Here is a 14,988-nt window from a genome sequence, read left to right as displayed (position 1 = left end):
TACTTTGAAGTCATTACCTTACAGACCACAGTTTTCAACACACCAGACTGAAAAAGAAAAAAAAAATTCTGAAATTGGACAATGTTCAAATGATAAAGTAAGATGCTACTTAGCAATTAGTTGAAACTGAGCAATGATTTATGAAGTTTCTTGAATTTATTCAAGTATAAAATATATTTATGTTTAAAAAATGATGTCAAACTAGACGATATTTGAGTTCATCTCTATAACAAAGATTATTTGAAGAAGCAAAGTGTTTTATCTTATTTATATCTTCTAAAATACTTAATATTTTATATTTTATTATGATTCTGTTTGGATTCTTCATGAGGAGGAATTTGTTCTTTCAATTATCAACTTTTTATTTGAAAATATATCAATCTCAGTAGCTTTTAATCAATAATAGAAGTCTAAGCAGATAACATATTTTGTTTCAGTAATTTCATGCCACTTTATTTAAGGTTATACAGTAATCTTTCTCAAGGCAAAATTCTTTAGTTTGTGAAGTTCACTGTGTATGCTTTTTTGACATTTAGAGAATTTATCTCCATTATGTGAAACATGAGTTGCTCTGTTTATTAGTACTGAAAGAAAAAGAGAATTGAAGTTTGCAAATAGATACAAAGAATCAAAGCTATTTTTGTAACTTATGGGAGAAAATGAGGACAAATAAGGACCTGATCATCTGTATTTCAGGAATGTATCCTACTGGCATCTTAGCAGAGGAGAGGTGCTAAGAGGTGGGAAGAAGTCTGATAGAAAGAGCTTTGGTACTAAGTTGTTAAGGACATACGCAGGAGAGATGAGCTCGGCTGAGTAAAGGTTATCCAAAATGTTCCCTCTCATGCATCTGTTATTCTGCATCTCTGCACTTGCTGTGAGTGTTAGCAACTTTGAGCCATAATATCAGGCACTGAAGTTCCGTGGGGAGTGGGAGGAGGAAACTCCTCTGTATGCTCACACTATTTGAAACAAAGCTAAGCAAATGGACAGGTATCTCATGTAAATCCTGCCAAACCTGCATTAAATGGTGAATCATAATTAATAATGAATGACCTGTTATATCTAATATCACGTGCATAAAAATACCAGAAATTTTAAAACTCAGTGTGTTGTACTGTTTTAAAGAATAAGAAACTGTATATGTTTCATATATAATGTTTATATGAAAGTATACCCATAATGTATATATAAAAGTATATACATTATGTGTATGTATATACATTATGTGTATGTATATACTTTTATATATAATTATGTGTATACTTAATATGTATACAGTACTTTAATGTATATGTTAGTCTGGATTTTATTTTTGGATAAATGAATTTTTCTAAAATGCCTTAAACAGCTCCACTACAAATTGTCAAATCATGTGAAAACGGGCTTTCTTGTGAACTTTTAGAAATTAGGAAGAATTCCTAGTTAAGGCAGTGTGACAATTTTTTAATGTTTTGCATAAAGCCATCAAGAATTTTAAACTGAATAGTACTTTTTTATAACATTTGAACTGAACTCCTTACTTGTAATTTATTTATTACTTGTGTCTATTTATTTTAAAATGCTTTAGTAATGCTACATGTTTTTGTTATTATATTACATGTAATTCTGTTCCTTTGGGTAAGAAAATGACTGAGGGTCAGATTGGATGTACAGAGGAAATCATACTGACTTAAGAATCAGCAGCAGTGGATAATGGGACCTTGTTCTGTCACTCATCAGCTGAGTGATCTTAGATAGACTGTTGATCTCATTTTCTCTATCTGTCCATGAAACATTGATGATGAAGTACCATTGACAGAGTGCCTGCTCTATGCTGGGCAGTGTTATGGCCAGTATTTGCAACAGTGCTGCAAGGAGGGGCATCATTACATCCATTTTATTAAATGAAGAAACTGAAGTTCAGAACGTTCAGCAACTTGCCCAAGATCACACAGCTGATAAGCGGCCAATGATGAGATTCCAAACTGTCTGGATATAAAGCTCATATACGTTATTACATGCATTTAAAATTCTCTGTGGTACTGTTCTTGATGATGGGAGAGTAAGAGCATCCTAAACTTACCTCATCCCAACAGATACATCAGTGGAACTAACTCAGAAAATGAATGGAACACTGGCAAAATAGACTATCCACAGTTAATCACAGGGAGGAGGCCATATTGAAAATGGTAGGAAGGACAGAGTCCTAGTCAACAATGAAACTAACCCAAGAGACTGAGCATAGTGGGGGACACCACAAGAATGGACAAGGAGATGAACAGACCCCACACCAGACACCCTAGACATAAGGGACCTAAACTAGAAAAACAAGTCCCCCAAACATTTGGCTTTGAAAACCAGAGGGGCTTAACTTTGCAAGGTTTTACAATCAGTGGGGCTTAACACAGTAACTTTAAAAATCCACTGGAAAAGCTAGAAGGAAATAGGAAACTGAGACCCTACCCTTATAGAGCCAGCATAAAAAACAACCCATCTCAGATACAGCTTAGAGGGAGCAGTTTGAAAGTATACAAGAAGAAGATTTATTTATTAGTCTCAAAACATTCACTGGAGGGACAGGGATCTTTCGGAGACTTCTCTAAGAACAAAATGCTGGTGAGTGCCATTATTCCTCCTCCCCAGCCCAGATACAAGGACACCTGCAGGAACCGGTATGAACACTTACCACCTTGCTTGCTAATACAGCATGCCCTGCCCCTGCATTCTCCTGTGGATTTGCCCCATCCAACCTGCACCACTGTCTAGGAGTCCTTCCAAGCAGTGACTGACATGTCTCATTCTGCAAGCATACCTGACAGTGATCAGCATCACTTCAAAGGGTCTCTTACCCAGGGAGAGGGGAAGAAAACCACATACACCAGTTCAACTGCATCCCTAGCAATGGGCAGGGGGCAGACAACTGATTTGATTGCTGGCCCTGCCTCTCAATGAAAGCGTCTCGGAGAACACAGGGAAAGCATCCTACAGTTCCCTGTGAACCCAGTAGTGGACTGAGGGCAGACATATTGCCTAACCCAACTAAGCCAAGATGGCCACAAACTGGCCACTTAATAGTAGAGGGACCAAACTCTACCCACAACAGGCAAAGAGTGCCATTGTAGCTGACAAGGCTGAAGGAAAACGTGGTTCAGCATGCAGCACACTTAGGAGACACCCCTGAAGTGCCAGGTTCTGGTGAAGGGAACATTGTGCTACAGGGCACCACAGGATCTCTTCTTCATAAGGCCACTACTCTCAAATTCAAGAGATGTAGCTGACTTTCCTAATACATAGAAATAAACACAGAGAGTTGGACAAAATGAAGAATCAGAGAAATATGTCCCAAATGACAGAACAGGACAAAATCACAGCAAAAGAGCTAGATGAAATGGAGATATGCAATATGCCTGATAGAAAATTCACAGTAACAGTGATAAAGAAAGATACTTACTGGACTTGAGAAAAGAATGGCGGATCTCAGTAATACATTCAACAATGAGATAGAAAATATAGAAAAGAACCAATCAGATGAAGAACTCAATGACTGAAATTAAAAATTCAGGGAATTTTGTAGTAGGGAATAAATGAATAAGTGTAGGGAATAAGTGTAGTAGACTAGAGGAAGCAGAACAGATCAGCAAACTGGAAGACAGAATAATAGAAAGCATCCAAGCTAAACACCAAAAACAAAACAGAATAATGGCACCTATCAGCACTTTTGTTAAGAGAACTCAGCAACACATCCAGCATAATAATATTCACGTTTTAGGGATCCCAGAAGGAGACGAAAGAGAAAAGGGGACAAAAATTTATTTCAAGAAATAATACCTGAAAACTTCCCTAATCTGGGAAAAGAAACAGACATCCAGATCCAGGAGACATATAGAGCCTCCAACAATACAAAAGCCAAGGAGGTCTACACCAAGACATATAACAATTAAATTGGCAGAAAGTAGTGATACATAGAAAGATTTTAAAAAGCAGCAAGAGAAAAGAAAACAGTTACATACAAGGGAAACTTCATAAGGCTATCAGCTGACTTTCAAGCAGACTTTATAGGCCATAAGGGAATGACATGATATACTCAAAGTGCTGAAACAAAACAAAACAAAACACCCCGCATCCAAGAATACTCTATTCAGCAAGGCTATCATTCAGAATGGAAGGAGAGATAAAGAGTTTTCCAGACAAATATAAGTTAAAGGAGTTCATCACCACTAAACTAGTCTTATAAGAAATGTTAAAGGAAAGAAAAGGACATAATCACGAGTAAGAAAATTAGGAAAGGAAAACATTTCACAAGTGTATGCAAACATAATAAAAGTAGATTAATCATGTATAAAACCATTATGGAGGTTAAAGCACAAAAGCACTAAAATCAATTATATCTATAAAACTCAGTTCACAAAATGAAAGGATGTAAATTATGACATCATATACATAAAACATGGCAGGGGTAGAAAAAATTTAGTACTTTAAAGTGGATTCAAACTTAAGCAACCATCAACTTAATTGGAATGTGCTATATGCATAAGTTGTTATATATAAACCTAATGGTATGAATGAAAAACCTGTCAGAGATAAAAATTAAAGAGAAAAGAATCTAAGTGTATCATTGAAGAAAGCTATCAACCACAAAGGAAGAGGGAAAGAGAAGAAATGAACAGAGAATAACTACAAAAACAATCATAAAAAGTAACAAGGTGGCAATGAATACATACCTATCAATAATTACTTTGAATGTAAATAGACTAAGTGCTCCATTCAGAGGACACAGGGTAACTGAATGGATAAAAAAGGAAGGTCCATCTATATACTGCCTAAAAGAGATTATTTTCAGACCTAAAGTCACATGCAAATTGAAAATGAAAGGATGGAAAAACATTTATCATGCAAATAGAAGCAAAAAGAAAGCTGGGGTAGCACTACTTATATTGAGCAAAATAGACTTTAAAAGAAAAGACTGTAACAAGAAACAGAAAAGGAGACTACACAATCATAAAGGGGACAATCCAACAAGAAGATACAACAATTGTAAATATTTATCCACCCAACAGGAAAGCACCCAAATACATAAAGCAACTATTAACAGACATAAAGGAAGAAATAAAGAGTAGTACAGAAATAGTAGGGGACTTTCACACCCACTACATCAATGGATAGACCATCTAGACAGAAAATCAACAAGGAAACAAACAGTGGCTTTGAATGATACATATGGATCTGACAGATTCAGAACATTGCATCCAAAACAATGGAATACATATTATTTTCCAATGTACATGGAACATTCTCCAGAATACGTCACTGTTAGGCCACAAAATAAATCTCAAGAAATTCATAACAATTGAGCTCTATCATGCATCTTTTCCAACCACAATGATATGAAACTAGAAATCAATCACAAGAAAAAATCTAAGAAGAACACAAATATATAGAGATTAAATAACATGCTACTAAATAATGAATGGGTCAACCAGGAAATCAGAAAACACATGGAGACAAATGAAAATGAAAACACAATGGTTCAACATCTTTGGAATGCAGCAAAAGCAATTCTAAGAGGGAAGGTTATAGCAATATAGATCTACCTCAAGAAGCACGAAAAAATTTCAAATAAATGACCTAACCTTACACCTAAAGGAGCTATAAAAAGAAATACAAAGCCCAAAGCAAGTAGAAGGAGGGAAATCATTAACTAGAGGAGAAATAAATGAAATAGAAACTAAAAAAGAAGACAACAGATCAATGAAACCAGGACCTGGTTCTTTGAAAAGATCAACAAAATTAATAAATCTTTAGCCAGAGGAAGAAGGAGAAGAGGAAGAATAGGTGGAGGAGGAGGAAGAGGAGGAGATAGAAGATTCAAATAAATAAAATCAGAACTAATAGAGGGGAAATTACAACTGACACCACAATACAAAGAACACCACAAATACAAATATTGTGAAAGTTATATGCCAACAAATTGGACAATCTGAAGGAGATGAATAAATTCCTAGAAACATATAACCTCCCAAAATGAATCAAGAAGAAATAGAAAATTAGAAAACACCAATTACCAGCAATGAAAAAACTCCCAACAAACAAAATTCCAGGACCAGATGGTTTCACAGGTGAATTCTAGCAAGCATTTAAATTTTTTTAATGTTTATTTATTTTTGAGAGAGAGACAGAGAGAGACAGAGCATGAGTGAGGGAGGGGCAGAGAGAGAGGAAGGCACAGAATCCAAAGCAGTCTCCAGGCTCTGAGCTGTCAGCACAGAGCCAATGCAGGGCTTGAACCCACAAACCATGAGATCATGACCTGAGCTGAAGTTGGATGCTTAACCAACTGAGCCATCCAAGCACCCTTCTAGAAAACATTTAAAGAAGAGTTAATATTTATTCTTCTCAAACTATTTATAAAACTAGAAGAGGGAGGAAAGCTTCCAGATTCCTTCAACAAGCCAACATTACCCTGATACCAAAACAAGATAAAGACACTACATACATACATACATACATACATACATACATACATACATACGAGACAGAGAGAGAGAGAGAAATACAAAGCAATATCTCTGATGACCATAGGTGCAGAAATCCTCAACAAAATACTAGCAAACTGAATCTAACAATACCTCAAAAAAATCACTCAGCACAATCAAGTAGTATTTATTCTTGGGGTGCAAGAGTGTTTCAGTGTTGGCAAATCAATCAATGTTATGCATCACATTAATAAGAAAGGTGATAAAGACCATATGATCATTTCAGTAGGTGCAGAAAAAGCATTTGACAAATTTGACAAAGATTCATGTTAAAAAATGTCAACAAAGTAGGTTTAGGGAGAACATACCTCCACATAATAGAGGCCATATATGAAAACCACAGCTAACATTGTACTCAATGCTAAAAAACTGAGAGCTTTTCCTGAGATCAGAAACAAAACAAGGATGTCCACTCTCACCGCTTTTATTCAACTTAGTACTGGAAGTCCTAGCCACAACAAGACAACAAGAAAGAATAAAGCACACCCAAATTGGTAAGGAGGAAGTAAAACTTTCACTTTTTGCAGGTGATATGATACTATATGTCAAAAACTCTAAAGACTCCACCAAAATATACTAGAACTGATAAATAAATTCAGTAAAGTCGCAGGATACATAATGAATATATAGAAATCTGTTGCATTTCTATACACTAATAATGAAGTAACATAAAGAAAAATTAAGAAAACAATCCCATTTATAATTGCACCAAAAATAATAAAATAATTAGGAATAAATTTAACCAAGGAGGGGAAAGACCTGTACTATAAAAACTAAAACCATTGATTAAAGAAATTGAAGATGAAACATACAAACAGAAAAATACTCCATGCTTACGGATTGGGAGACCCAATATTATGACAATGCCTATATTGGCCATAGAAATCTACAGATTCAATGCAACCCCTATCAAAGTACCAACAGCAGTTTTCACAGAACTAGAACAAATAATCCGAAAATCCAATAGCCAAAGCAATCTTGAAAAAGAGCAAAACTGGAGGAATCACAATCCTGGATTTCAAGATGTACTACAGAGGTATAGTAATCAAAACAGTATGGGAGTGTCACAAAATAGACACACAGATCAACAGAACAGAATACAGAGCTCAGAAATAAACCTATGCTTTTAGGATCAATTAATCTATGACAAAGTGGGAAAGAATATACAATAGGAAAAATACATTCTCTTCAATAAACAATGAGAAACTGAGAATGAAGCTGAACTATTTTCTTGCACCGTGCACAAAAATGAACTGAAATGGCTTATAGACCGAAATATGAGACCTGAAACCATAAAACTAGAAGAAGGCAAAGGCAGTAATCTCTTTGACATGAGCCATAAAAACATTTTTCTAGATATGTCTCCTTTGACAGGGGAAATAAAAACAAAATTAAAATGTTGGGACTGCACCAAAAAAAAAAAAAAACAAAAAAAGCTATTGTAGAGGAAGAGCTATTGTACAGCAGAGGAAGCCATCAACAAAACAAAAAGACAGCCTACTGAATAGGGGAAGATATTTGCAAATGATATATCTGATAATGGGTTAATATCCTAAATATATAAGTAACTTATACAACTCAATACTAAAAAATAAAACCATCCAATCAAAAAATGGGCAGGGGCCTGAATAGGCATTTTTCCAAAGAAGACATACAGGTAGCCAACAGACACATGAAAAGATGCTCAGCATCACTCATCATCAGGGAAATGCAAATCAAAACCACAATGAGATATTACTTTACACCTTTCAGAATAGCTAAAATCAAAACCACAAGAAATGACAGGTGTCAGTGAAGATGTAGAGAAAAAGGAAACTTGCTCACTCTTGGTGTAATGTAAATTGGTGCAACAATTGTGAAAACAGTATGGGAGTTCCTCAAAAAACTAAAAATAGAATTACCACATGATCCAGTAATTCCACTATTGGGTATTTATCAAAAGAAAATGAAAACATGAATTTGAAAAGATATATGCACCCCAATGTTTCTTGCAGAATTAGTTACCATCACCAAGATATAGAATCAACCCAGATGTCCATCAGTAGAGGAATGGATCAAGACGAAGTGGTGTGTATGTGTGTGTATATATATACAACGTACTACTACTCAGGCATAAAAAAGAATGAAATCTTACCATTTCCAGCAACATTGATGGATGTAGAGGGTATAATGCTAAGTGAAGACAGTCAGAGAAAGGCACATAGCATATGTGAAAAGAAAAGAGAAAGAAAAACAGACTTTTAAATATAGAAGGAGTGGTTGCCTAAAGGGAGGGAGGTAGGAGGGATGGGTGAAATGGGTGAAGGTGATTAACAGTATATATATCATGATGAGCACTGAGTAATGTATAGAAGTGTTGAATCATTATATAATATAATATATAACACTATATGTTAATAGTATAATAGTATAATATAGTTAATAGTGCTAATATAACACTATATGTTAATTATGCTTGAATGAAGAATTAAAAATAATTAAAACTCTCTGGATTGTTTTGATTTCACTTTACCAATCTCTGTCCTGAACATACCTTTTGCTTTTTTTGTACCTTTTTTATTGCTGATAATTTTTTTGGAAAAAATAATACTGATTTGAACCGACCCCATTTTTGGCAATTGTTCCTTGACAAATTTTTCTAAATCTGAATGGTTTTTCAATATTTAATCACAGATTTTTGTTTAAGTTTATTTATTTGTTTAGAGAGAGAGAGCGCGCAGCACACACGCACACACACATGAGTGGGGAAGGGGCAGAGAGAGAGAGAGAGAGAGAGAGAGAGAGAGAGAGAGAGAGAGAATTCCAAGCAGTCTCCATGTTGTCAGTGAAGAGCTCAATGTGGGGCTCAATCTCATGAACCATGAGATCTTGACCTGAACCAAAATTAAGAGTCAGGACTTAACCAACTGAGCCACCCAGGTGCCCCTCATCACAGATTTTCTTAAGAGAAACTAATTGCATATAGTCTGCCAAACTGGATGTAGTCTGTTCTCATTTACTGATATCACTGTAAATAAAATTATTGAAAAACAGTGTCCTCATATCTCTCAATGTCAGGATTCTTTTCAGGACCACTTTTACGTCTTGCTTCCAGTTTATTATTGTGTAACTATTTCATCAGGTGTTTATTTGTAATCTCCCAGTCTGTGGATTTCTCTATAGAAATAGAAGAAGTCCGTTCTCCTTGCTATCACAGCTAATTCTTTTTGTAAATAATATAGATTTATAGTCTTGGTTTATCATCCAAACTTATGCCAGTTCTTTCTGTTGCTTTATTGTAGTTTCAGTTTGCCTTCTGAGGTACAGCTGTGTAAAAATACCTTCATGCTCAGAGGTTCCTTTTGTAATAGAAAGAAACTTTAATTACTACCAGGCTAAAGAAATCAGCCATAATTCAAAATAGCTGCACTGTTTTAGCAAGATATACATTAATTTCCCCAGTGGTTAAAAATGTTTTAAAAATATAAATGAAGTAGTTAGTCCTTGTAGGATCAAGGAAATAATGACAAAGCATTTTAATTGTTTTTTAAAAAATTCAGACTTCAGCATTCTTGTCGCCTTATTACTTCCAGTGACTTAGCTTCCTTTGGGTGCCTACCTCATGGGCAAATCTTGTGGCGATTGCAATTGTGATTCATTTTACATCTCTCTACTTTGCATCCAAGGATTATGAAATTTAGAAATTGACTTTGACGTAATTCGATAAGATTGGTATCATACTATGAGCTCTTTTCTTTAGTATATAAGTTTGATATCTGTTACAAACCTTCGTAAGTCAGTTCAGAAAGTTTAAGAAATGGGGCAGGTGGGATGAAGTAGAGTGAAATGGAATCTGTACGCCTCTCTTGTAAACTCTGGAATTATATTCATTAGGCATTATAGATCCTAAAGGAGAGACTTAGGCTCAATGATAACTCCCCCAGCTTTATATTCACCTGTAAGTATCATAAAAATACTGTTTGATAATTTTATGCAGGAAGTTGGTACTGAATAAAATCTTTGTAAGTAGATATTAGTTAGGAAGGGCTTCATTTAGGCCCTTTGGTATATTATGATGCCTAATGGTGGAATTTTCTAATAGCTTGAAATGACACATTTTAGATTTCTTTTCTTTAATTTTACTTATTAAATTATTAAAATTCATATTACATAGCAATGCATGACTAAATCTGCAAAGAAATTAAAATGTTTTTGTATAAGTTGATCTATACCCAAATCTATCCACTTCTCCAGAAAAAAAAAAAAACCAAACATTGTTATCAGCTTGGTATGTATCCTCCAGATCTGTATTTTGTATATTTAAATATATCTGGAAAATATATGGTATTGATTTGTGTGTTAGTGTTTTATATAAATGGTGTATTGTAATTGTTGATCATCTTTCAGTAAAGTTTTCTAAGAGTTTTGCAGTTAGCAGTTCTGGTGGAAAGGGTTTCATACCACCATTTCTATCTCGGGCACAACTGTGAAGGAGTTGAAATTTTTCTTTGGGCTCTGTTATTCTGCTCATCATCTCTCTTGTCCATCTTCATTTTTCTTTTTTTTTCTTTTAAGTTTTTCTACTAACTTTAGTTAGTTAACATATGGTGTAATATTAGTTTCAGGTATAAGATACAGTGATTCAACACTTCCATATAACACCCAGTGCTCATCACAAGTGCACTCCTTAATCCCCATCACCTATTTAACCCATCCCCCCACCCACCTCCTTTCCATAACCACCAGTTTGTTCTCTATAGCTAAGAGTTTGTTTCTTGGTTTGCCTCTTTCTCTTTTTTCCCTTTTTTAATTTTATTTATTAAATTCTACATATGAGTGAAATCATATGGTGTTTGTCTTTCTCTGACTTATTTTGCTTACAAAACACTCTCTAGTTCTATCCATGTTGTTGTAAACGGCAAGATTTCACTCTTTTTAATGGCTGAGTAGTATTCCAGTGTGTGTGTGTGTGTGTGTGTGTGTGTGTGTGTGTGTGTGTGTGTGTATGTGTGTGTGTGTGTGTGTGTATTACATCTTCTTTATCCATTCATTAATCAATGGACATTTAGGCTGTTTCCATAATTTGGCTATTGTAAATAATGCTGCTATAAACACTGAGGTGCATGTATCCCTTTGAATTAGTGTGTTTTTGTTTTGTTTTATTTTATTTTTGTATTATTTAGTTAAATACCTAGTACTGTGATTGCTGGATCATAGGGTAGTTCTACTTTTAACTTTTTGAGAAAACTCCACACTGTTTTCCAGAGTAACTGCACTGTCTTCATTTTTCAATCCTCCTCTCTCCTTCCTCATCCTATCACTTAGATTCTAAGAAAATATTTCTGTTCTTTGCTTTGAACTTAAGTCAACATATTACTTACAACACTAATATATTAATTCTTGGCACCAGGTATAAAATAAAAGGGTTTGTTCTAGATCAAAGAACTTCTAGTACCAAGACAACGGGGAAATTTTTTAGGGAGCATGAGGTTTCTTTTTTTGTCCCTGAAGACCCACCTATTAGCTACCTATTTGTTCTGTAAAGCCATGAAGCCAACTCAGCCCAAGAATATTTTGAAGAGAAAAGTACACATTATGGAGTCCCTGGGGGGCTCAGTCAGTTAAGCTGTCCAACTCTAGACTTCAGCCCAGGTCATGATCTCAAGGTCCTGAGATCAAGCCCCACATCGGGCTCCAGGGTGGGTATGGGGCCTGCTTAGGATTTTGCTCTCCCTTTGCCCCTGCCCTGCACACACATTCTCTCTCTCTCTCTCTCTCTCTCTCTCTCTCTCTCTCTCTCTGTCTCTCTGTCTCTGAAAAAAAAAAAAAGGAAGGAAAGAAGGAAAGAGCACATTTTCTTTTTTTATCTTTATCTTTTTTTAAATATATGAAATTTATTGTCAAATTGGTTTCCATACAACACCCAGTGCTCATCCCAAAAGATGCCCTCTTCAATACCCATCACCCACCCTCCCCTCCCTCCCACCCCCCATCAGCCCTCAGTTTGTTCTCAGTTTTTAAGAGTCTCTTATACTTTGGCTCTCTCTAACCTCTCTTTTGGATCACTCTAACCTCTCTTTTGGCTCACTCTAACCTCTTTTTTTTTTTTCCTTCCTTTCCTCCATGGGTTCCTATTAAGTTTCTCAGGATCCACATAAGAGTGAAAACATACGGTATTTGTCTTTCTCTGTATGGCTTATTTCACTTAGCATAACACTCTCCAGTTCCGTCCACATTGCTACAAAGGGCCATATTTCATTCTTTCTCATTGCCACATAGTACTCCATTGTGTATATAAACCACAATTTCTTTATCCATTCATCGGTTGATGGACATTTAGGCTCTTTCCATAATTTGGCTATTATTGAGAGTGCTGAAAGAGCACATTTTCAATAGGCCTTTCATTTGGTTATGGAACCACTTTTTGGAGTTCCAATTAATAATTTGAAATTATAGCCTCCTCTGCTCAGCCAGGAGCTAGGCAGTGAAGGGCTAAGAAGATTGCTCAACATTACCAAATGAAAAGGAAACAGGTTATTTACTGTAAGAATATATGCACCACTACCACTGCTATGTGGTAATAATGGTCGTAACATAGCTAAGAAACTACTGGCCCTAAAATTTAAAAAAAAAAAAAAAACTCTTGGGTTCTTGACCCCCACTTTTAGCTTTTCTGGGGCCATTTGGATCCCAAGCATGAAAAAAAAATTGACTGCTACTTATATCTCTTTCTGTGGATTTCAAATTAATCATCCTGGTGCTGTTTTTTACTTTGAAGAGTGCATACCTACTTACTAAGTATCAGGCATAATAGTAGCCATTATGTATACCTCATAGTTTATTAAACTCAGATTTAATAAGGTTAAGATTAGGATACACATTTTATGGGTGAAGACATTGATGTTCAAGTTTGCCTAACTCCCAGGGATTATTTCATAATTCAAACTGAGATGAAGATAACTCCAGTATCTGTCCTTTCCGTTAAGCTTTGCAACTTCTTTTCCTATCCTTTTTTTTAAAAAAAATATTGCATTGATTGTTTTATAAGCAGTCTTGTATAATGTTTTGGACTCTCGCTCTTAGTGTCATCTTTTTGTAAAGTTTAAAAAATAGTACTCATAATTAGGTATTTATGTAATTTGCAATCTTAGAAATTCTACCAGCCAAAACCCACTTAAAGCCTTGCTGATAGAAATTTTCTTTTCACTTAAAAGCATCTGGTAGCTAAAATAAAGACCAATAGTGAGAAGCCACTTGAATAATCAAGTCTGTTCACTGTCTAAACTTGTTTCTCCATTGCAAATTCTTAGATTAATAAAAGCCTTGAGTTCTTTGAGGGATTACATAAAGCATTCCTCTGTGTCTAACAATGTTCTAGCAGCAGTGTTTTGAAGACATGTTATAATTTCCTGTTTCTGGCTGTCATTTATCTGACATTGTTTTAATGTAATGGACTCTTGTGGCTTGGGTTTTCAGCTTCTTTTTGTTGTTGCAAAATCTGTTGCTACTACTTCAAATTATTTTCCTGTGAAGATACTATGTTTGCACCACGTAGAATTTTTTATATATTTCACTTTGCATTTAGTGATTGATGTTTCAGAAATACAAGCAAGATATTTTGTGTCTGTGTATTTCTTGGATTGAAAGCATCTTCTAGTGTTCTCAGCTGCTCAGTTTGCTCATGGATTAATTTTAGGGGACAAAATTCCATAAAGCCACTGGAAATATCATTAAATCCACCACCACCTTTATAGTCAGTCTTTTCGCATGTTTCAGTTAAGGTCTCTTGTCTGAAATACTAGCCATTTTTCATTCACTGGTTGAGGCATTGTCACAATAGGTAAGCTCTTCCATTGCTAGGAATGTAAATTAACAATGCCTTTTTCTTTTTTCTTTCTTTCTTTCTTTCTTTCTTTCTTTCTTTCTTTCTTTCTTTCTTTCTTTCTTTTTAGAGCATCAGGGCATCGGGCCTTATTCTGTTGGAAACAATTCTTTTTGGGTCTCTGCTTCTATATTTTCCGGTAAGTAACATAAGTGTATTTTAAAAATAGCCATTTATTTTATTTTGCTCAGGCAGTAATATAAATATAAATGAGTAATGTATTATATATGTAAACAGTTATATATATCATATATGCATACATATATATCATATATATATTATATATATATGATATATATAACTGTTAACACATATATTACTAGTTTATAATTCTTTATATGCACACTTGTTTATATACACACATACATATATATAAATACATATATATGTATATATGATATATATAACTATTCACATATATATAATATATGATATATATAACTGTTCACATATATAATGTTACTTGCTTATATATATGTTTATGTACACATATCTTTATATTTATATAATAAATAAAGTGTAAAGTGGACCTAATCATACTTTTGTTCTGAAATTTGTGAGTATGGGGTTAACTGCTTAAGTGAGCTAACTTGTCAAGGTATGATTGGTATG

General features: G+C 34.7%; 1 protein-coding gene across 1 annotated transcript in view; it reads left to right on the top strand.

Moving 5' to 3' along the window:
• The window catches only part of GPR158 (G protein-coupled receptor 158), a 426,460-nt gene that overhangs the window by 276,048 nt on the left and 135,424 nt on the right, over positions 1-14,988 (top strand). Inside the window, exon 5 of the mRNA XM_058681672.1 lies at positions 14,447-14,515. Within this exon, the coding sequence (XP_058537655.1) occupies positions 14,447-14,515 (69 nt within the window). The remainder of the gene's footprint in view (positions 1-14,446; positions 14,516-14,988) is intronic.

Source organism: Neofelis nebulosa, chromosome 8 (assembly GCF_028018385.1).
Source record: "Neofelis nebulosa isolate mNeoNeb1 chromosome 8, mNeoNeb1.pri, whole genome shotgun sequence".
In the NCBI taxonomy this organism is placed as follows: Eukaryota; Metazoa; Chordata; class Mammalia; order Carnivora; family Felidae; genus Neofelis; species Neofelis nebulosa.
Note: the sequence above shows the minus strand (reverse complement) of the source record. Positions and strands in the feature narration are given on the sequence as shown.